We start from the raw sequence: 16,686 nt of genomic DNA on the forward strand, positions 1-16,686 counted from the left end.
GTATTTAATTAAATAAATGAAATTTTATATTTTATGGATCAAAATAACATTTATTCACATTCTTGCTATGTTCAAAAAAATATTTTTACGTTGATTTTTGAAATTGAGTTTTCAAGGTTATATTTATGTTGTTTAGTATGGCAATGATCACAATAATAGTCATATGACTCCAGCTTTCTTCGAAGTTGAAGGGTGTAGAGAAATTTGTTCTAAATTTTTCAAACATTAAATTGTTAAAATATTATATATTTTAAGTTTAATTATTGACTGATCAAAGATGTCTCTCAGCGATGCCGATGTTCAAAAACAAGTATGTTGTACATTTTATTCTCAAAATAGTTTAAACTTATCTCTAAAGATATTTGCGACTACAGGGATGGATGTAATATCACATAGGTTAAAATAATACAATAGAAAAAGAGAACTGGAGATAACTAATCGAATATATTCCAATAAGATTATTACAGTTCAGAGTTACTATCAAATGCAAAAATAATCTTAATATGATTTTGTAAATAATCTAATAAAAAGAGAATTGTATGTTAATTTTGCTGTGGTAGGCTAAATTAAACCAAACAATTTTTTTTTTAAATAAATAAAAAAAATTTCCTTTTCATGTATTAACAGCAGAAGAGAATCAAATTACAATAGCACCTTTTGTAGTGTACAGGTGTTTAATCAATTGTAATTAAAAGGTTTGATTTCTCTAAAGATAGCTTCTTGCTTTAAATATCTTTGTTTTGTTTATCAATGAATGGAAAGTTGTTAGTCTGCCTGCATTATATCACATCTTTTTTTCTTTTCCTTCTTAATTTTCCTCTTGGGCAAAAAAATGTAAAAAAACAATGGGTCGAAAAGAACAATTCAATTGCTAACAAGCACAAATCACTAAAATATGAAGAGTTTTGGAAAATAAAAGTTTTTGTTAGGATTTATTTTTTACAAAAATATTAATACTTTTCAACATATTTTAAGAAGAAAATTCAAATCTCAATTGCAGCAACAACTTGTATTCAAAGTGAAATTATTTTTTTAGATCAATTATTTATTAGAAATATTTTTATTCACTTATAAATTATACATAATTTATTACTATAAAAAGAAATATTTTATGAGACATTGGATGTAATCAGTTCATTTAAAAATGATCAACTATGTATAACTTTTTATATTTTCATGATGCTTTCTTTTAGAACTATGTTTGATGTAGTTTTCAGTTTCAAATAGCAGGGGTCTGTCCCGGCCAAATTTATTAGCGGTTAGGTACCTTCACAAATTCAACTTTAGGAGAAACGGTAGTTTCACAAAATACTTTTTCTTAAACTTTTATTTTTGTATCACGTAATAAACGATAAATCCATATTTTTTTGTTGATTTATTAATTTTCACAAATTATATCTAAATTTTCACATAATAGGTACCTCTCCGAAAAACTTAGATAGACCCCTGCATATAGTATCCTAACTTATAAAAGATTTTAATCTATTTGAAAATAGGGACAGAGACTAGCGTACTCCCTTCTTCTATCACTCTCCACACGCTAATGGTGAAAGCATGTGAAGTGTTGCCTCTATGCCACCTGTAGCCCATTTCGATCGCCAATAACTCTCACTTCACACAATGTTTATTAAATTGAAAGTGTTTTTTTTTTTAAAATAAATTAAAATGTAGAAGAAGGAAAGATGAAAAGAAAAAGTATCCAAGATAAAAAGGAAGAAGAAAAAGATCTGTGATATAGAGCAGGCTATTAATTTTTCGACTTCTATGAATATGCACACATATAACTTTCTATTTAATGATAGACAAAACAAAGATATTTCAAGCAAGAAAGAAGTTAAATTTTCAGGAATCAAGGCTCTTAATTGCAATTGATCAAACACCTGCACTTGGAAAAGGTGTTCCTGTAATTTGATTCTCTTCTGTTAATACAGGAAAAGGAAAAAAAAGTGTTTTATTTATTTTTTAAAAAAAGAAGTTTGGTTTAATTTAGCCTACAACAGCAATATTAAAATTCATTAATTCTGTTTTTTTAAATTTTTTTTAAAAATTTATTTTGCAATTAAAGTGAGAAATTGGGAGTCCTGTCTAAGATTTTTGGCATATTTGATGTGCTATAGTATGTAGCAGAATCATTGGCTATGTCTGACTTGTAGGAAAAATTTAAAAGTAGTACAGCTGAAAAAATACAGCCTTGTAGTTCTAAGAGATATAGTATTTACTTTAATTTTAAAACTCTTCTACAATAAATTATTGGAATTAGACAGAGTTGGGTAAAGTAATGTTTTTGTTCAAAGTTAAGCAGATGTGGTTAAGAATATGAATGCAGGTGAGTAAATGCTCAAATCCATTTAATTTAAATTGATTCAATGTTGCTAAAAGCTAATTTCATTATTTTTATTAGAAATAACTCATTTACTAAATTATTTGGTTCAAGCTTGACTTATTAAAGTATGTATTGTATATGTGTATTTGTATATAAGTTTATTATGTATAATAATAAGTTTATGATATTTATAATAATTTTATAAAGAGTCAGTTTCTATAATATTTTAAATGTTTATTAGATCAACCACATGATGGCCTTCATTGAGCAAGAAGCCAATGAAAAAGTTGAAGAAATTGATGCTAAGGTAATATTTTAATATTAGTGATGTTAGACTTTAAAGAGATATGTATCACAATTGATCCTTCTATTTATATGTACATACATACTATTATTTGTATTACTTTAGGCCGAAGAAGAGTTTAATATTGAAAAGGGTCGATTGGTGCAAGAGCAACGACTAAAAATCATGGAATATTATGATAAAAAAGAAAAGCAAGTTGAACTGCAACGAAAAATGTAAGAAATCTTTATAGTACTCGCTATTGATCTTCATGATGCGTTTTCTACTAAATCTTTCTTTTTGATAATTAATTTTCATAATGCGAAAAAAGCTTTACATAATGACAATATAATTTTGTTATAATATAATATTTAATTTGTTATAATAATATTATTATTATATTTTTCTTTGTATAGCTGCTTTAAATAAAATTTGAAAACTTATCGAAACTTTTGAAATGCTTAATCATTTTTCGTCACATAATTTTTCAGTATACCAATGGGGCATTTATCTATTAAAAAAATGTGACTTTTACTCTTATATAGTTAGTTTTCGGTTAGCATTTACCGGTGGATTTTATAAACTGTTAATTTAAATTTTTAGAGGCCATCTTTAAAAGATGCATTTTACAAATGTAGTTGATGTTTTTCTATATTGTATGACCTCTTTCATTTGTTTTTTAGTTATGGCACCTTTACGATATTTAAAAGTGTCTCAAACCTCAGTCATAAAATATTGTCTGTGCAAAGTCATAATACAACTGTTTTAAGTTGTTCAATTTAAAAATACTTCTAGATTTTTTTTTCCTTCATAATTTTATTTGAAGTTAAATCTTCTGAAATATCTCGTTTTATAAGTTTTTTCTTCTATATTTAAATTATATTTGGAAATTAATTTATTTCATTACACTAAACGAGCATTGATCTATTACCTAAGGACTAGTTCTATACTGGGAGATATGTGTCTTCTTTGGTTCATGTTCTTTGATTTTGGAAATTGTGTGTTTGTAGTATAAAATAGAAAAATTTTCTTGATTTGCATTTTTATTATCTCTGTATGCTTGGTCATTAAAATGTGTAAATTTCCATTTCAGCCAAAGTTCGAATATGTTAAATCAAGCAAGACTAAAAGTTTTAAAAGCAAGAGAAGATCATATTAGAGTAAGCAAATTATAGTTTTTTTTTTTTTTTCTTCTCATTTATATCACTTAATTATAATAACATTACCTGCATACTTTCACTCTTTCCGAGAATGGATTTTCAGAGTGGTTGTAAAACAATAAACGGAAAACAATCTGACTAAAAAATATATTTATATTTTGATCCCGTTGAAATTCGCTTACGTAAGGATTATTATGTTTTCATATATTTATTGTAGTTATTTATATGTAGTGGTGGTCAAACTCATTTATAATTATCATTATAATTCAAAAAGTTAATTGGAATAACCTGAGTATTGCCACCACTTTAAATATGAAAATAAAACCTTCCGGAAAATCCGGAAGAGTTGGCAGGTATGTAATAAACTCATCTCAGTTTTAAAAATATATAATGAATAATTCTAAGTTGATGTTACCATACTTAAATTACTTAATTTACTCAAATCAAAACCAAATATATGCCTCCACCTAACAGTGAAATATGAAAATTTGTTTTTCTGAAGTGTTCCCTTCCCCCCAAACTTCTTTGTGCATTTTTTAAATTTTTTATTCTGATATGAAACAAAAAATCATTATTCTCAATTTCTGCATTTAACTATCCAAAAATAGAAAGAAAGACTTTGAATTTTTATGCAAACATGAATTAAGTTTTTTTGTGTTCCACTTAAATATATATTAAAAATTATATTTTAGAGTTTGATTAAGAAAATTAAACTTTTTCATGTTGCATAAATAATTTTATTGCATTAACGCTGATAATTTTTCATAAATGAAGTAAGTAAGTCTAATTATAATTTAAATCACTAAAATCTGCCTAGGTATTTAAAAATGCTCAATTTACAAAAGGTAAAAGGTGGAGCCATAAGAAAATTTGATTAATGATAACATGATAATATAATATAAATTTGAAAATATTTAAAAGATTTTGGCTTCCCTATCTCTAATGTATTCATAAGAACAGATACTTCAATCACTTTTCTATCCTAATTAAAGGCACATTAGTATGCTTTCAAGTGTTTAGAAGTTTTTCTTTAAATGATGCAATTTAAAGTTATTTTACTTTTAAAGTAAAACTTATTGGTCAAGTATGTTAAATTGTGAAAAAAAGTGAGCTCGTTACGGCTATGCCTGCTCTGCCAAGTAGCCACTAGTGCATTGTTTTTCACCTGCCTGTCTGCGAACACCATTCATGGGTCTATAAGCATTATTACCTTAAATTTGTTGTTTACTCAATATTAAATACAAAAGACCGTGTTATCTCCTACTTATTAGCAGATGTATTTGTTCTTCATTCATTCCGTATTCTCTTATTTTTCTGGTACCTAAACATGGTTACATAATTTTTATTTTACTGCTTTTGTTATTTGAATAGTAAAATTAATACTTGTATAGAATGAATATAATTTTACCTATATTTAACTATGTTTTTGACTTGAAATATTTTTTCACTATAGAGAGTATAAATGATGGGGAAAAAAAGTTTGTTAAGTCACACTTTTGTAGGCGTAAAAATTATTTTAATAGTCCAAATTACTAAATTAACAAGTCTGCATTAAAACACTGAAATGTTCTACTGGTCTTTCGAGTGAATCAGGTTGGAATACTTCAATTTTAGTGTTCCGAAATTATGTCCAAATTTTTTTTTAAATAATGTTGTCCTGATTTTTTTTCCTTGAACTACTGCGAATGTTTTCCTGTATTTTTAAAAAATTTACTTTTTTAATTGGTAGCAACTAATCACTTGTGAAAGGTTTTAGTTTAATAAAAAATTAAGAGTTTTTAATAATATTTTAATGATAATTTGGTTGAGTTACTGAAATTTGCATGAAAACTAAAAATATTTAAATAATTGTCAAGGTGTTTTTATGGTGAGGTGGTACCCTATGTAAAATGTACTTTGGTGGTCTTTCATGTGTAGTTTTATCAGTGCCTAAATTTCAGATATGCTACTTTTCAAACATACAAAAATTTTATCTTTATTCTTAAAAGATAATCCACTGATTTGCTTTTGAATTGGTTTTGGAAGACTGAAACTAGAGAGCTTTAGCTGTGTTTCCCCGTATCTTACAGGCTTGCTTAGCCTTACCAGTTTTCTCTACTTTAACAGGAGCTCAATTTTCCCATGCTCCATGACTCTTTTAGTTTTCTAATAGTCATAGTTAATGTACTGTATATATTTCAAAAGTTAAATTACAGTGATATTTTATCTTTTTTAATAACTTCTCAATTTTTTCTTGTAATCTTATATCTTTAAGAAAATGTTTTTATATTTCCATTGTAATGTATAATACTAATCTTGAAATTCTAGACTGTGTTAGAGGAAGCTAAGAAGCAGTTGCATGGATTGACTCGTGACCAATCTCGTTATCAGGAAGTTATGAAGAATTTAGTTCTTCAGGTAATCTTCATGTTTTTTTGTTGTTGTTGTATTTTTTTTTTTTTCCTTTCATATTTCTACTATCTTCTTTAGCCTGATCATTTGTTAGTTATTTTAAAGGTAAAACTGTCATTAAGTCAGGTGATAAATAGTTAAAAATGAAGTTTTCTGCACAGTGATGGATCACCCATGTGATGGAAACTGGGTCTATTTTTAAGAATTGTGCAAGCGTTTCAACTGGAAATAATAAAAAAAAAAATTTAAAAATTTATTTTATATATATTTTAATGCTTCCTACATTAACACAAAATTAAGTTCAGAAGTCCGTATTAATTGTTAACATAATTGTTGTATTAATTGTTCCGTATTGCCTGATTTGTACAGTGCTTTTAAATAAATAAATTAATATGCATGCTGTGTTAAGATTATAGTTTATTTTAAAGTCTAGGATACAGGCATTTAAATAAAATATTGTATTATTGTAATGAAAAGAAACAAAATTCATAACAAAACAATTAGTTAAACAATATATGTATTTAACAATTTTATGAAATAACTCTTTTCGTCTATTAAATATTTGTCGTTAGTTTCAGAGCAATTTTAAAAAGAAAAATTGTAGGTTTTTCCATCATAGTTTTATGGTCTTTATTAACTCTTTTTTTTTCACCAATATTTGTTGAAAAAGGGACTAAAAACCTTCTATTGTCAGGAAATTTCACTTTTATTTTTTAAAATTATTTAATTAAAAAAGACATAATTTTATTTAAAATCTCAGAATTGCTTACGATAGATTTATGTGTTTTGATTTCTTTTTTTGTAATTTTGGCTCTGAAATTTTTTTATTTTAAATGACATTTGTTTTGAGGAGGATATCAGAGAAATTATTTAGAGCTTTGAATAAGCCTTGGTAATGTAGCAACACCTTTAGGATTTCTTATTTTGCATAGAAACATTTGTTTCCAACCGTGCAATCATACTATCTCATACTATTCATTAAAATCTTTTTCAAAAACTTCCACCAAAAAAATTGAATAAGTTTTTCTAGTCCTTCTGTGAAGTAAATTGACTTCTTTGTTTTGACTGAATCGTTTTTGACTTCAGCAGTAGATATTTCTTTCCTGTTTAACAACCTAATGTTATGCTGCCGTTGTATCAAAAATATAAGGAGATATTGTGCTAATTCTGTTTGTTAATTTGTAATTGTGGAAACAAGCTCAAGGTGCAGCCTATCAGCATGCTCCATCTCATTTTATTTCCTCCTGGTGCCAGTCATGTAAGGTGTGGGTCCACAATATTTGACCACAAAACAAAAAGGAGGTATTTGTCACCGCTGTTTGAATTTTTTTTAAACACGTTCACGGCGTGGTGACCCACCCGTGGGTCACGCTAGATTGTCTCATATGGCGGCACACCGGAGTAAAGACTGGTAACAAATAAATTTCATTTTTTAGTTTTTTCTGGGAATAATAAAAATCCATAACTACTAATGTTTTTAACGGATGCAATTTTTATATTGAATTGCTTCTTCGCCTTGATAAATTTCCTTACAGTTAATTGTTATTGTTGAGAATAGATTAACTCCTCCCGAATATTATCTAATATTGAAATATTTCTTCTACCAGTATTTTCTCTTTTCCTTTCCGCTTTCAGACGCAACACCTGGCGTGAACGTGTTCAAACATTGGATTTTTCATCTTCTAAATTTGACGGACATAGGTGTATGTGTGTATTTATATGTATATATACATACATACATACATACTCATACAAGGATATAGAAACCAAGAAATTTATTTTCTCATAATTTATTATTTTGGAATTTTTTTTCCCACATTTATCTGAATAAACTTGTAATAAGGTACTCTGAAAAAGGCTCAATTAGTTTGTAACTTAATGTTATATAGCTACGGTTAAAAAGGAGTTTCTCTAGCTTTTTTTCTTTTAACATTTCAGAGAGTATCAGGGTATCCAGTTCAAAAGGTTTTACTTCAGAGATCACATTTGGCTTACCATGGGATAGGTTTTGCATTCTATCTAATATATACATTATTTCTTGTTAAAATAAAAATTTTGTGATAAATTTTTTTATTTATTCATTTAATTTTTCAATTTTACACAAAGACGTACATTATATACCCTATTGGGCATGCAAAATTCTATCTATTCCTGATATATAAAAGTTTTGATTAGCTTAGTGTGAATTTTGTTTCATGAATTATAAATGCTTCATTGTAAAGTTCAGCTGTGGTTGGAATTTATGTTTTAAATTGTCTATACTCTTCACATGGAGAAATAACTTTTTTAATTCCAGGCTGTTTTTCAACTTCTTGAAAAGGAGGTGTCCGTTAAATGCCGCAAGCAAGATATACCAGTGGTTGAAAGTTCACTTAAAAGTATTTCAGATGCTTACCAGCAGCAAGTTGAGAAACCTATAAGAATTACCATTGATAAAGATAACTGTTTGCCTTCTGATTGGTAAGTTTTTTTTCTCTTCCTTCTTAAATAGGATTACCACTTTCTTTCCAGAAACAGGGAGAATTGGAAAAAATATGCAACCAATTAACAGTCAATTTTAACTTGGAATATGTTTCGTTGGATCTATTATTTAGTAGTCATTGAAACTCTATTATCTGAACAATCATTATATTATTAAGACATTAACAAGCAGTATTTATTTTATCTTGCCAGTGCTATTTTAATAAACTAAGTACGTAGCGTTTTTAAAAAGTGCTTAAAGGTGTTCATTTTTTTAAAAGTCTTTCTAGACCGATTTTGCCGAAAATTGCCATGTCTTGATATGTCAAAAAGTTATTATTGACAGGGCAAGTATTAAAAAAAGTTAAAACAATCAAAACTTAAACTGATAGTCACTATGTTCTGTGTGTGAAATTTGTATGGTATATTTAAAACATTAATTTTAATTAATATTAAATGATGCATACTAATATATAAATATGAATGTATAATTACTCCTTTAATGGCAGTTAGAGAACAACTCTCCCCACTGGACACGACAACAACAATGTATAATTAATAATTGTTTAAACCTTAAAAGCATGGAGCTCCTGAGAACAAAATTTACAGAAATTTTTTGCATCATATTGTTTGTAAAAGGCCAAGACTACTGCTCTGAGGGTTAAAGTAGAAATTATAATTTTGAGCAGATGAAACAAATTCTCATTTTATATTCCTATTTTCTTTTGTTTTATTTTATTTGAAAGCTCTCATCTTCTCAAGTGATATTAAAGTATATTAATTAATGCCTTTGCATAGTGAAAATATTTTTTTACTTAATCATATTACAGTATTTTGTTCTCTACTCTGCTTTTATTTTTATTAATTACGTAATGTCTTATAGTGCTGGCGGAGTTGAAATTTCAGCCCAACATGGGAAGCTTAAAATCAACAATACTTTAGAAAGCAGGCTGGACATGATAAGTCAACAGGTAATCATACTTTTTATTAATAGAAAGTTTTTATGAATTTATACATCAAATTATTATTATTATATATAAACAAACTAATGTTACTGCTTTTCTCTTCTAGCTGTTGCCAGAAATTCGTCAAACATTATTTGGATCAAACCCCAACAGAAAATTCAATGATTAAGATTGTGCTGCAGTTGGTTAAACTATTTCATCTCACTATACTCAAGAAACATTTTCTTTAATTTAACATTCCATTTAAATATGTGAGAGCTACTTAAATTAGCTTTTCAGTGGAATTTGTAATTTAATTTATTTGAAGTAATCAAGAACTCCTTATTTATGAAATCTGTCAAGGCTCCGGGTGTAGGCCTTCTTCATGAGGAAAAAGCATATATATTGTGTATAGAGACTTTTAGGATGTGGAATGTTTGGTGTATAATTGAGTCTAGTCTTTGTTATTTTATTAGAATTATATGTTAAACTTGTGTTTGCAATGAATTATATTAATATGAATTTTAATTGTAATAAAATGTTGTAGTTATTGTGAAACTTTTCATTCTTTCAATTATGCATGGCAATGTTTTTCTATATTGAAAATCATTTTAGCTTATTGATTTCAGGAACATTAAGGTATGAATGGGGTGTTTGATATTATGTAGCATACTAAAAATACTCTATAGGCATATGTAACATGTCAGATTTGATTGCTAAGCTTGTTTTAAATCCCTTAAAAAGAAAGCATCAGTTTTGCAGTGGTTGAAAGGGTGTTTTGATTGTATAATGCAAGAAACTCACTAAAGTGCATAAACTAATTTTTCTAGTTGTAGCAAAACTTGTGTTTTAATGTATGATTTTGCCCAGCGCTTACGCAATTTGGTACATTGCTTTTAAACTGTTTTGTCTACGATCACTTTCCATGATTTTGTAAATCATATTTAAATTATTTTGCCCACCTCTGTGTATGAATAATTTAAAAGCTAGTCTAAAAAGCCTTTCTTTAAAGTCAAAATTCTACAATTTATAGTTTTTTAAACTCTACTACTTAAAGAGTTTTTGATGAAAGTGGAGCAGTTGACATTCTTGATTTAAGTATAAAATTTATTTCCTGAGAATTGAGCATAATTAATCTTATTAGTCATTTCCTTTTTATTGGATCAAGAATCTACACAATGTTAAGTGTATTTGGAGTTACTAACATTGGAAACATTATCCTGAAGTTACATGAGATTTGAATGAAACACAGGCATTGACATACTAAAGAATTTTTTAAATTGTGCTTTGTTCATATGAAGCACAAAGTATATGTTATCCTTATTTAGATGTTATATGAAATATGTATATGTTGTTATTCTTTGTGCTTAGGCTTTTGCTGTTTTCTATTTTCAAAAAAAAATTCCGTCAAGTAATTTGTTTCTTTTTGCTTATTCCCTGGGATATACACGTAAGTTATTGTTTTAAATCCTTTACAGTTTTATGGGGGGGGGGGAGTCACATTTAAATCTAAACAAAATAGTGGTTTTAGCTATTATACTTAATTAGTAAAATTTAAACCATAATTATACCTGTAAATATAATTAATTATGCATTTTACGTTCAGTTATTTTGTTAACTAGTAATTCAGTTACAAAATCTGACATGTACGCACATACAGTCTGAATAAACTTACCTTTATTTAGATAGATTCAGATTTTTGACCATGAAAATATAGAGATAAACAAAATCTGGAAAATGTATCAATTTTTGCCAGAAGCACTGTCAAAAAGGTGGGCATCTTAATGTAAATTTCTTTTTTTGCATATTTAACCAGGTTGTGGGAAGTTTTAAGCGAATATGGAAATTTTTGACAATCATGAAATTTGTCGATGTAAATATCTGTTTTTTTATTATTTTGTCTCGCAAGTTAAATTACAAAAAACTACTTTAACAGCTAACAAAAGATATTGAATTGTTAGGTATAAAATTTTTTGCACCATATTAAACTATGTAATGTTAAATGATAATATGCAAAATTTGAGCTATGTCTGTTGAATAGTTTTAGTTATAAAGTTTCAGTTAAGCCATGAAGTATTTAATATTGTGTTTACATGAAATTATCTTTGGGTTAACTAAATTTATAATTGTGTGCAGAAAGGGAAATTAGAATTATTCGACCCTATTTGTAGATTGGGATTACCCTTTACTATTTTATGTGTTAAGAACCATATCTGTTGAGAAAATAGTTATATCTATTCAGAAAAAGTACATTCTTATGTCTGATTCTGTAACAGTTAATAGTAAACAGTGATTAATCAGCTTATTTGTTGTTAACCTTCTGAACCATTAAGATTGGTTTTAAGTAAGTGACTATTAGAACAAAAATTATTTAGGTAATCAATTTTATTTTGTGCATTGTACATGACATCCTGAGAGGTAATATCAAAAATTTTTTTACGGAAATTTAATTAAGCTTAATCTGCACCATCTGGCCCTAATTTTTGAGATAAAAATTTTGTATCCCTGATTTCAGGGCTGATTGTGCTCCGGAAAAATTCCGGATTTTTCGCTAACAGTTATCCGGAAGTTTCCGGAGATCGTAGGTCCAGACTTTTCAAAAAATCATTGATCACAGAAGTTTCCGGCGATCAAATTTTCAAAGGTTGAACATAAAAAAAACAGTTTATTTTATTTGTTTGTAAGGGAGAGCCAGAGAGATATTTTATAAGCTTATATTCATGATTAATATTAATTTTTTATCAGTAAATAGTTGTTATAATCATAAACTCAAGAAAGAAAGAAATATTTGCAACTTTTAATTACTTCTCCAGGTCATCACAGGTATGTGTAAAATTTTAAATATGTTTTAAATTAACTAAGAAAAAAAACCTTGTTTAAATTTTTTTCAATTTAAACTTATTTTTTCTTTCTTTTCTTTTTTTACTCGAGAAATTTTCCGGAATTTTGACTTAGGCCCACAATCACCCCTGCTGATTTTCTATGTAAAAAAAAAAAAAAGGAAAAAACCATGAAGAGATAGAATAACATGGTGTTTGACATGGAGTTAATTTTAATCTTTAGTAATTTCTCTGCTTATTATTCATTATCTACGCTTATTTTTGAATTCTTAATATTCAACTTTAAAATAAATATTTATTATACTAATAATAATGTACTTATACTAATTATAATATATTTATACTAATAATAATGTACTTATACTTAAAATATACTTGTACTACAAAAAAAAGGGAATTTTCATATTTAAACTAAGACTAAACAAACTTCATAAACTTAATTAAAATGTTTAAATCATTTGAATGTATGTACCACAATGTTTAATAAAATTAACTTCTAAAAAAAAAGCCTTAAAATAAACTTCAAAAATATAACTTTTTTAATATACTAATGAGGTACTCATAATGGTTATTTCTCTAAAGTTATACATTGTGGTTTATTTTAATATTTATATATTATAAACTATTATATTAAAGTACGAAAGTTTAACACAAATGTTCTAAAATAAATTTATAAAAAATTTCAATTCGAAACAATATTACCAAATGATGTCAGACAAAATATGTAAAATTAAGGATGCAACATGATTAAAGATTTTTTTGCCCTCAGGGGGTTTACCTTTATCTGAGGTAAACACGGGTTTCACGACCCCGAGGTCCCCAGTGATTTTTTTTCCCTGGTAATTGGTTTTACTCCTCTATGACTTGATGCTACAACTAGTAAAAATAAATTAAAATTTGTCTAATTTATAAGCTTCTACTTTTCACGACTCAAATCACGTATTATCATTAACTTATGTAAAAGTAGAATTATAGATGCTTTTTAACATTGCTGCCTGAAACAGAAAATTGGGGCTCCAGAGAGCAAGGCACACCGACCAGAGGTCTATTGTACCCAAACCCTAAATCATGATTAGCAAGAAAGCCTTACGACTGAAGTAAAGTTCCCCAGACATCTTACAGGAACATCAGTCCCCAGGTCTTAATGCAGTGTTACCCTAAATGATCAAATCTTTGAGCCGAATAGACCTCATGATCACATTATTTGTCGTGAAGTCTCTTCAAGATCATTCATGAGTTCAGAGACTGTCTTGCCATGCTTGCTTCTGACAACAATTACTCCGTCATCAGCATACCCAAAACAGGGGATGCCTTGATCAGTTAACCGAACTAACAAAGAGTCAATAATATACCATGGGATAGGGGAGAAAACCCCTCCATCCGGGCATCCTGAGGTTGGGTAGCATGTACTTTGATGCTTATGCCCATTAAAGAGGAACAAACGTACATGGAGGATAACAAATTTTCTAACCACCTCATGATTATCGAATTTATATCTCTGTTTTTATTAAGTGCTTTGATAATGTAGTTTCAACAACGACTTTATCAAAAGCACCCTAGATATCAATAAATACCACCATCATACTCTTTGAGGTAGTTTTTTCAAGCATGTAAGAGAACTTATATAGTGCCGAGTCCGTTGACTTGCCAGGTTGATAAGCATACTGGGTAGAAGACTGGCTTATCTATGAGTACAAAGTCTAAATATCTGTCAATGAACTTTTCAATAGCTTTCAACCGACATGAAGTAAGGTTTATTGGTCTAAATGATTTAGCCTCAAAGTAATTTTATTTACTTGGTTTTGGAATGAAAATTACCCTGGTAATCATAATGAGCATTATTGGCATGTCACCCATATCTGGTGACTTGTAGGGTTTAAATGATTTGATAGCCCATACAACTTTTTCATAGATCACCATCTTGAAAATTTTTAAGTTCTTCAATAGAAAAGGAAGATAATTCGTTTATCACAATTTAAAGTGGTTGTCATGTGTAATGATGGATAAATTGAGGAAAGGCCTTGTTGCTGCCATTTGTACGTGGGTTTCATATGTAATATGTATTTTCCCCTTAGCTATGCTCTATTATCCAACGAAAGTCGTACCTTCTTGACTTAATGATCATCGAGCTTGGTTTGTCCAAGTGTCTGTAGATAAAACAAGAACATATCTGAATGTAAATGTTGCTCACAGACCTACTATAATATACTCATAATTCTAAAATAAAAATTTATTGGAAATGGTGTATAGAAATTTTTTACTTACAATGAGATAAGATGTTTTTCTGAATTTAATATTTATTCCTCAGTTGATGTATCCCAGTTTATAATGTGTACTATTTTTTTTCCTCGACTATTAGACCATTTACAATGGATGCGATTTTTTTTGCATGCGAAATAGAACTATGTCGAAAATATTTTTTCGTGAAAAATTTGCCATCAGTTTTCGTTTGCATGACTTTTCAGGCGGCAAATCCATCTCAACGAAAACGGAAGTGCGTGAATCGCAATCAGTAAGAACGATCCTTTAGTTGTTCGTACATAGCAGAAATAAGTAGTTTTTTGCCTTGATACTTCCATTGTAAGCTCGAAGCTTAGAGCTCTTTTTTTTTTCTTCCCCCATCTTCGTATTGCTTGTTATTGACTTGTGTTATTTGTTCGTTACTATTATTTCACTCTAATTTTCTTCGATTAAATCGGAAAAAGAGATAAAACTCTTAATTTTTAAGTGCTAAAAATGTTTGGGACGATTGTAAAACCGTAATAATCATATATTACCTTAAAGTAAAAACTATGGAAGAAAATTGTTTGGAAGGTGGGCAGGAAGAATGCTATGAGTTTTACGAAGAGCGATCTAAAGTTATTAAAAAGGAAGAACGTGATGAGTGTTATGTTTGTGGTGAACAGTGTATTCCTAAAGACCTTTGGATGCATATTATGTCTCATGTTGAGCCACAAATATACCAGTGTGAGGAATGTGGTAGTCGTTTCGGTAACGTTGCATTACTTCGTCGACATTACGAAACACATACAAAACCTTATGAATGTCAGTTTTGCAGTATGACGTTTGGTCACAAAAGTAATTTAAGGAGACATTTGCTGAGTCATACTAAAGAGAAACGTCATGTATGTGATATATGTCAGAAAGCATTTGGTGTGAAGAGTGATTTACGTAGACACTACCGCATTCACACGAATGAAAAGCCTTACGTGTGTCAGATTTGTAACAAGGGATTCAACCAAAGTGCCAATTACAAGAAACACTGTCAAACTCATTATAAAAAGAAAAAGTTTAAGCAAAATGGCGACAGTTCAGATGTTGATGATCCAGATTCAACCTTTCCTGAAAATCCTTACGTCTGCGCTCAGTGTTTCAAAAGCTTTCCTGAGAAAAGGAACTTACAACGTCATTTAATGACACATACCAAAGAAAAACCACACGTTTGTAATATTTGTGATAGAGCATTTGCTCAGAAAGCTCATCTTAAAACTCACAGTTTGATTCACTCACAAGAAAAGCCATTTAAGTGTGAGGAGTGTGGCAAGTGCTTTTTAGACAAGTGGCGCCTTTATCAACATTCTATGATACATAAGGATGATCGTCCTCATCGCTGCAGTGTCTGTGATAAAGGATTTTTATTTAAATCTGTACTTGATCGACATTTTGTAACTCACACTAAGCAAAGGCATCATATTTGTGATATATGCCATAAAGGTTTTACTCAGACTGGTGCTTTAACTAGACATTACATGATGCATGCAAAGATAAAGCCAAAAATAGATAATGTTTCTCGCAGCATTGTGTCTGGTTCTTGACATGCTCTTTCAAAATGATATACAATATAGGTAAAATATAAAATTGTGCCAGGAACTGAATGTTAATATAGAGTATATTTTGTTATCCATAATATAAATGAGTTATGTTTTGTAATTTTCAATTATTTGTTATTAATCAAGCATTAAAATATTTTATTTGCTTTAAAGTTACTTCAGAAAGATAATTTCATGTAAGGAAGTTAAATTTCAATGTAATTAATATGATATAAGGTTTTATTAATCTTAGATCAATTTGAGCAAAGGTACTGTAAAATTTTAAAAACAATTGATTCATTAATGTGTTTCATTCAGGGTTGATCAGGTGAAATCTTAGTTTTTTTTTTTGTTGATAAACTTAAACTAAAATTTAAGGCTTTTCGCTAAATTTGTTTTCTTTTAAACTAAGTATACATAAAAAAATATTATTGCATTATTTATACTAAAAGAACTAATAATATAGATTTCAGAAT

General features: G+C 28.4%; 2 protein-coding genes across 2 annotated transcripts; both read left to right on the forward strand.

Annotated features, from left to right (window-relative positions):
* The first annotated feature begins 149 nt into the window (after window positions 1–149).
* On the forward strand, window positions 150–10,119 carry LOC107440117 (V-type proton ATPase subunit Vha26). The gene is made up of 8 exons (XM_016052940.3): window positions 150–310; window positions 2,565–2,630; window positions 2,733–2,842; window positions 3,700–3,766; window positions 6,074–6,163; window positions 8,454–8,617; window positions 9,501–9,588; window positions 9,689–10,119. Exons 1-8 carry the CDS (start codon window positions 278–280, stop codon window positions 9,749–9,751), a joined length of 681 nt encoding a protein of 226 aa, XP_015908426.1. The 5' UTR covers window positions 150–277; the 3' UTR covers window positions 9,752–10,119.
* Window positions 10,120–13,153: 3,034 nt separating this feature from the next.
* Window positions 13,154–16,387, forward strand: LOC107441948 (zinc finger protein 723). Its single transcript, XM_071186768.1, has one exon. It carries the CDS (start codon window positions 15,194–15,196, stop codon window positions 16,214–16,216), a length of 1,023 nt encoding a protein of 340 aa, XP_071042869.1. The 5' UTR covers window positions 13,154–15,193; the 3' UTR covers window positions 16,217–16,387.
* The last annotated feature ends 299 nt before the right edge of the window (window positions 16,388–16,686 follow it).

This window comes from Parasteatoda tepidariorum, chromosome 10, assembly GCF_043381705.1.
Source record: "Parasteatoda tepidariorum isolate YZ-2023 chromosome 10, CAS_Ptep_4.0, whole genome shotgun sequence".
Lineage (NCBI taxonomy): Eukaryota > Metazoa > Arthropoda > Arachnida > Araneae > Theridiidae > Parasteatoda > Parasteatoda tepidariorum.

Excerpts from the sequence above, each read along its gene's own strand:
- LOC107441948 (XM_071186768.1), top strand. The coding sequence starts at position 15,194 with ATGGAAGAAAATTGTTTGGAAGGTGGGCAGGAAGAATGCTATGAGTTT.
- LOC107440117 (XM_016052940.3), top strand. The coding sequence starts at position 278 with ATGTCTCTCAGCGATGCCGATGTTCAAAAACAA. Across the intron at positions 2,631-2,732 it reads TTGAAGAAATTGATGCTAAG|GCCGAAGAAGAGTTTAATAT; the intron begins GTAATATTTTAA and ends GTATTACTTTAG. Across the intron at positions 6,164-8,453 it reads TGAAGAATTTAGTTCTTCAG|GCTGTTTTTCAACTTCTTGA; the intron begins GTAATCTTCATG and ends TTTTAATTCCAG.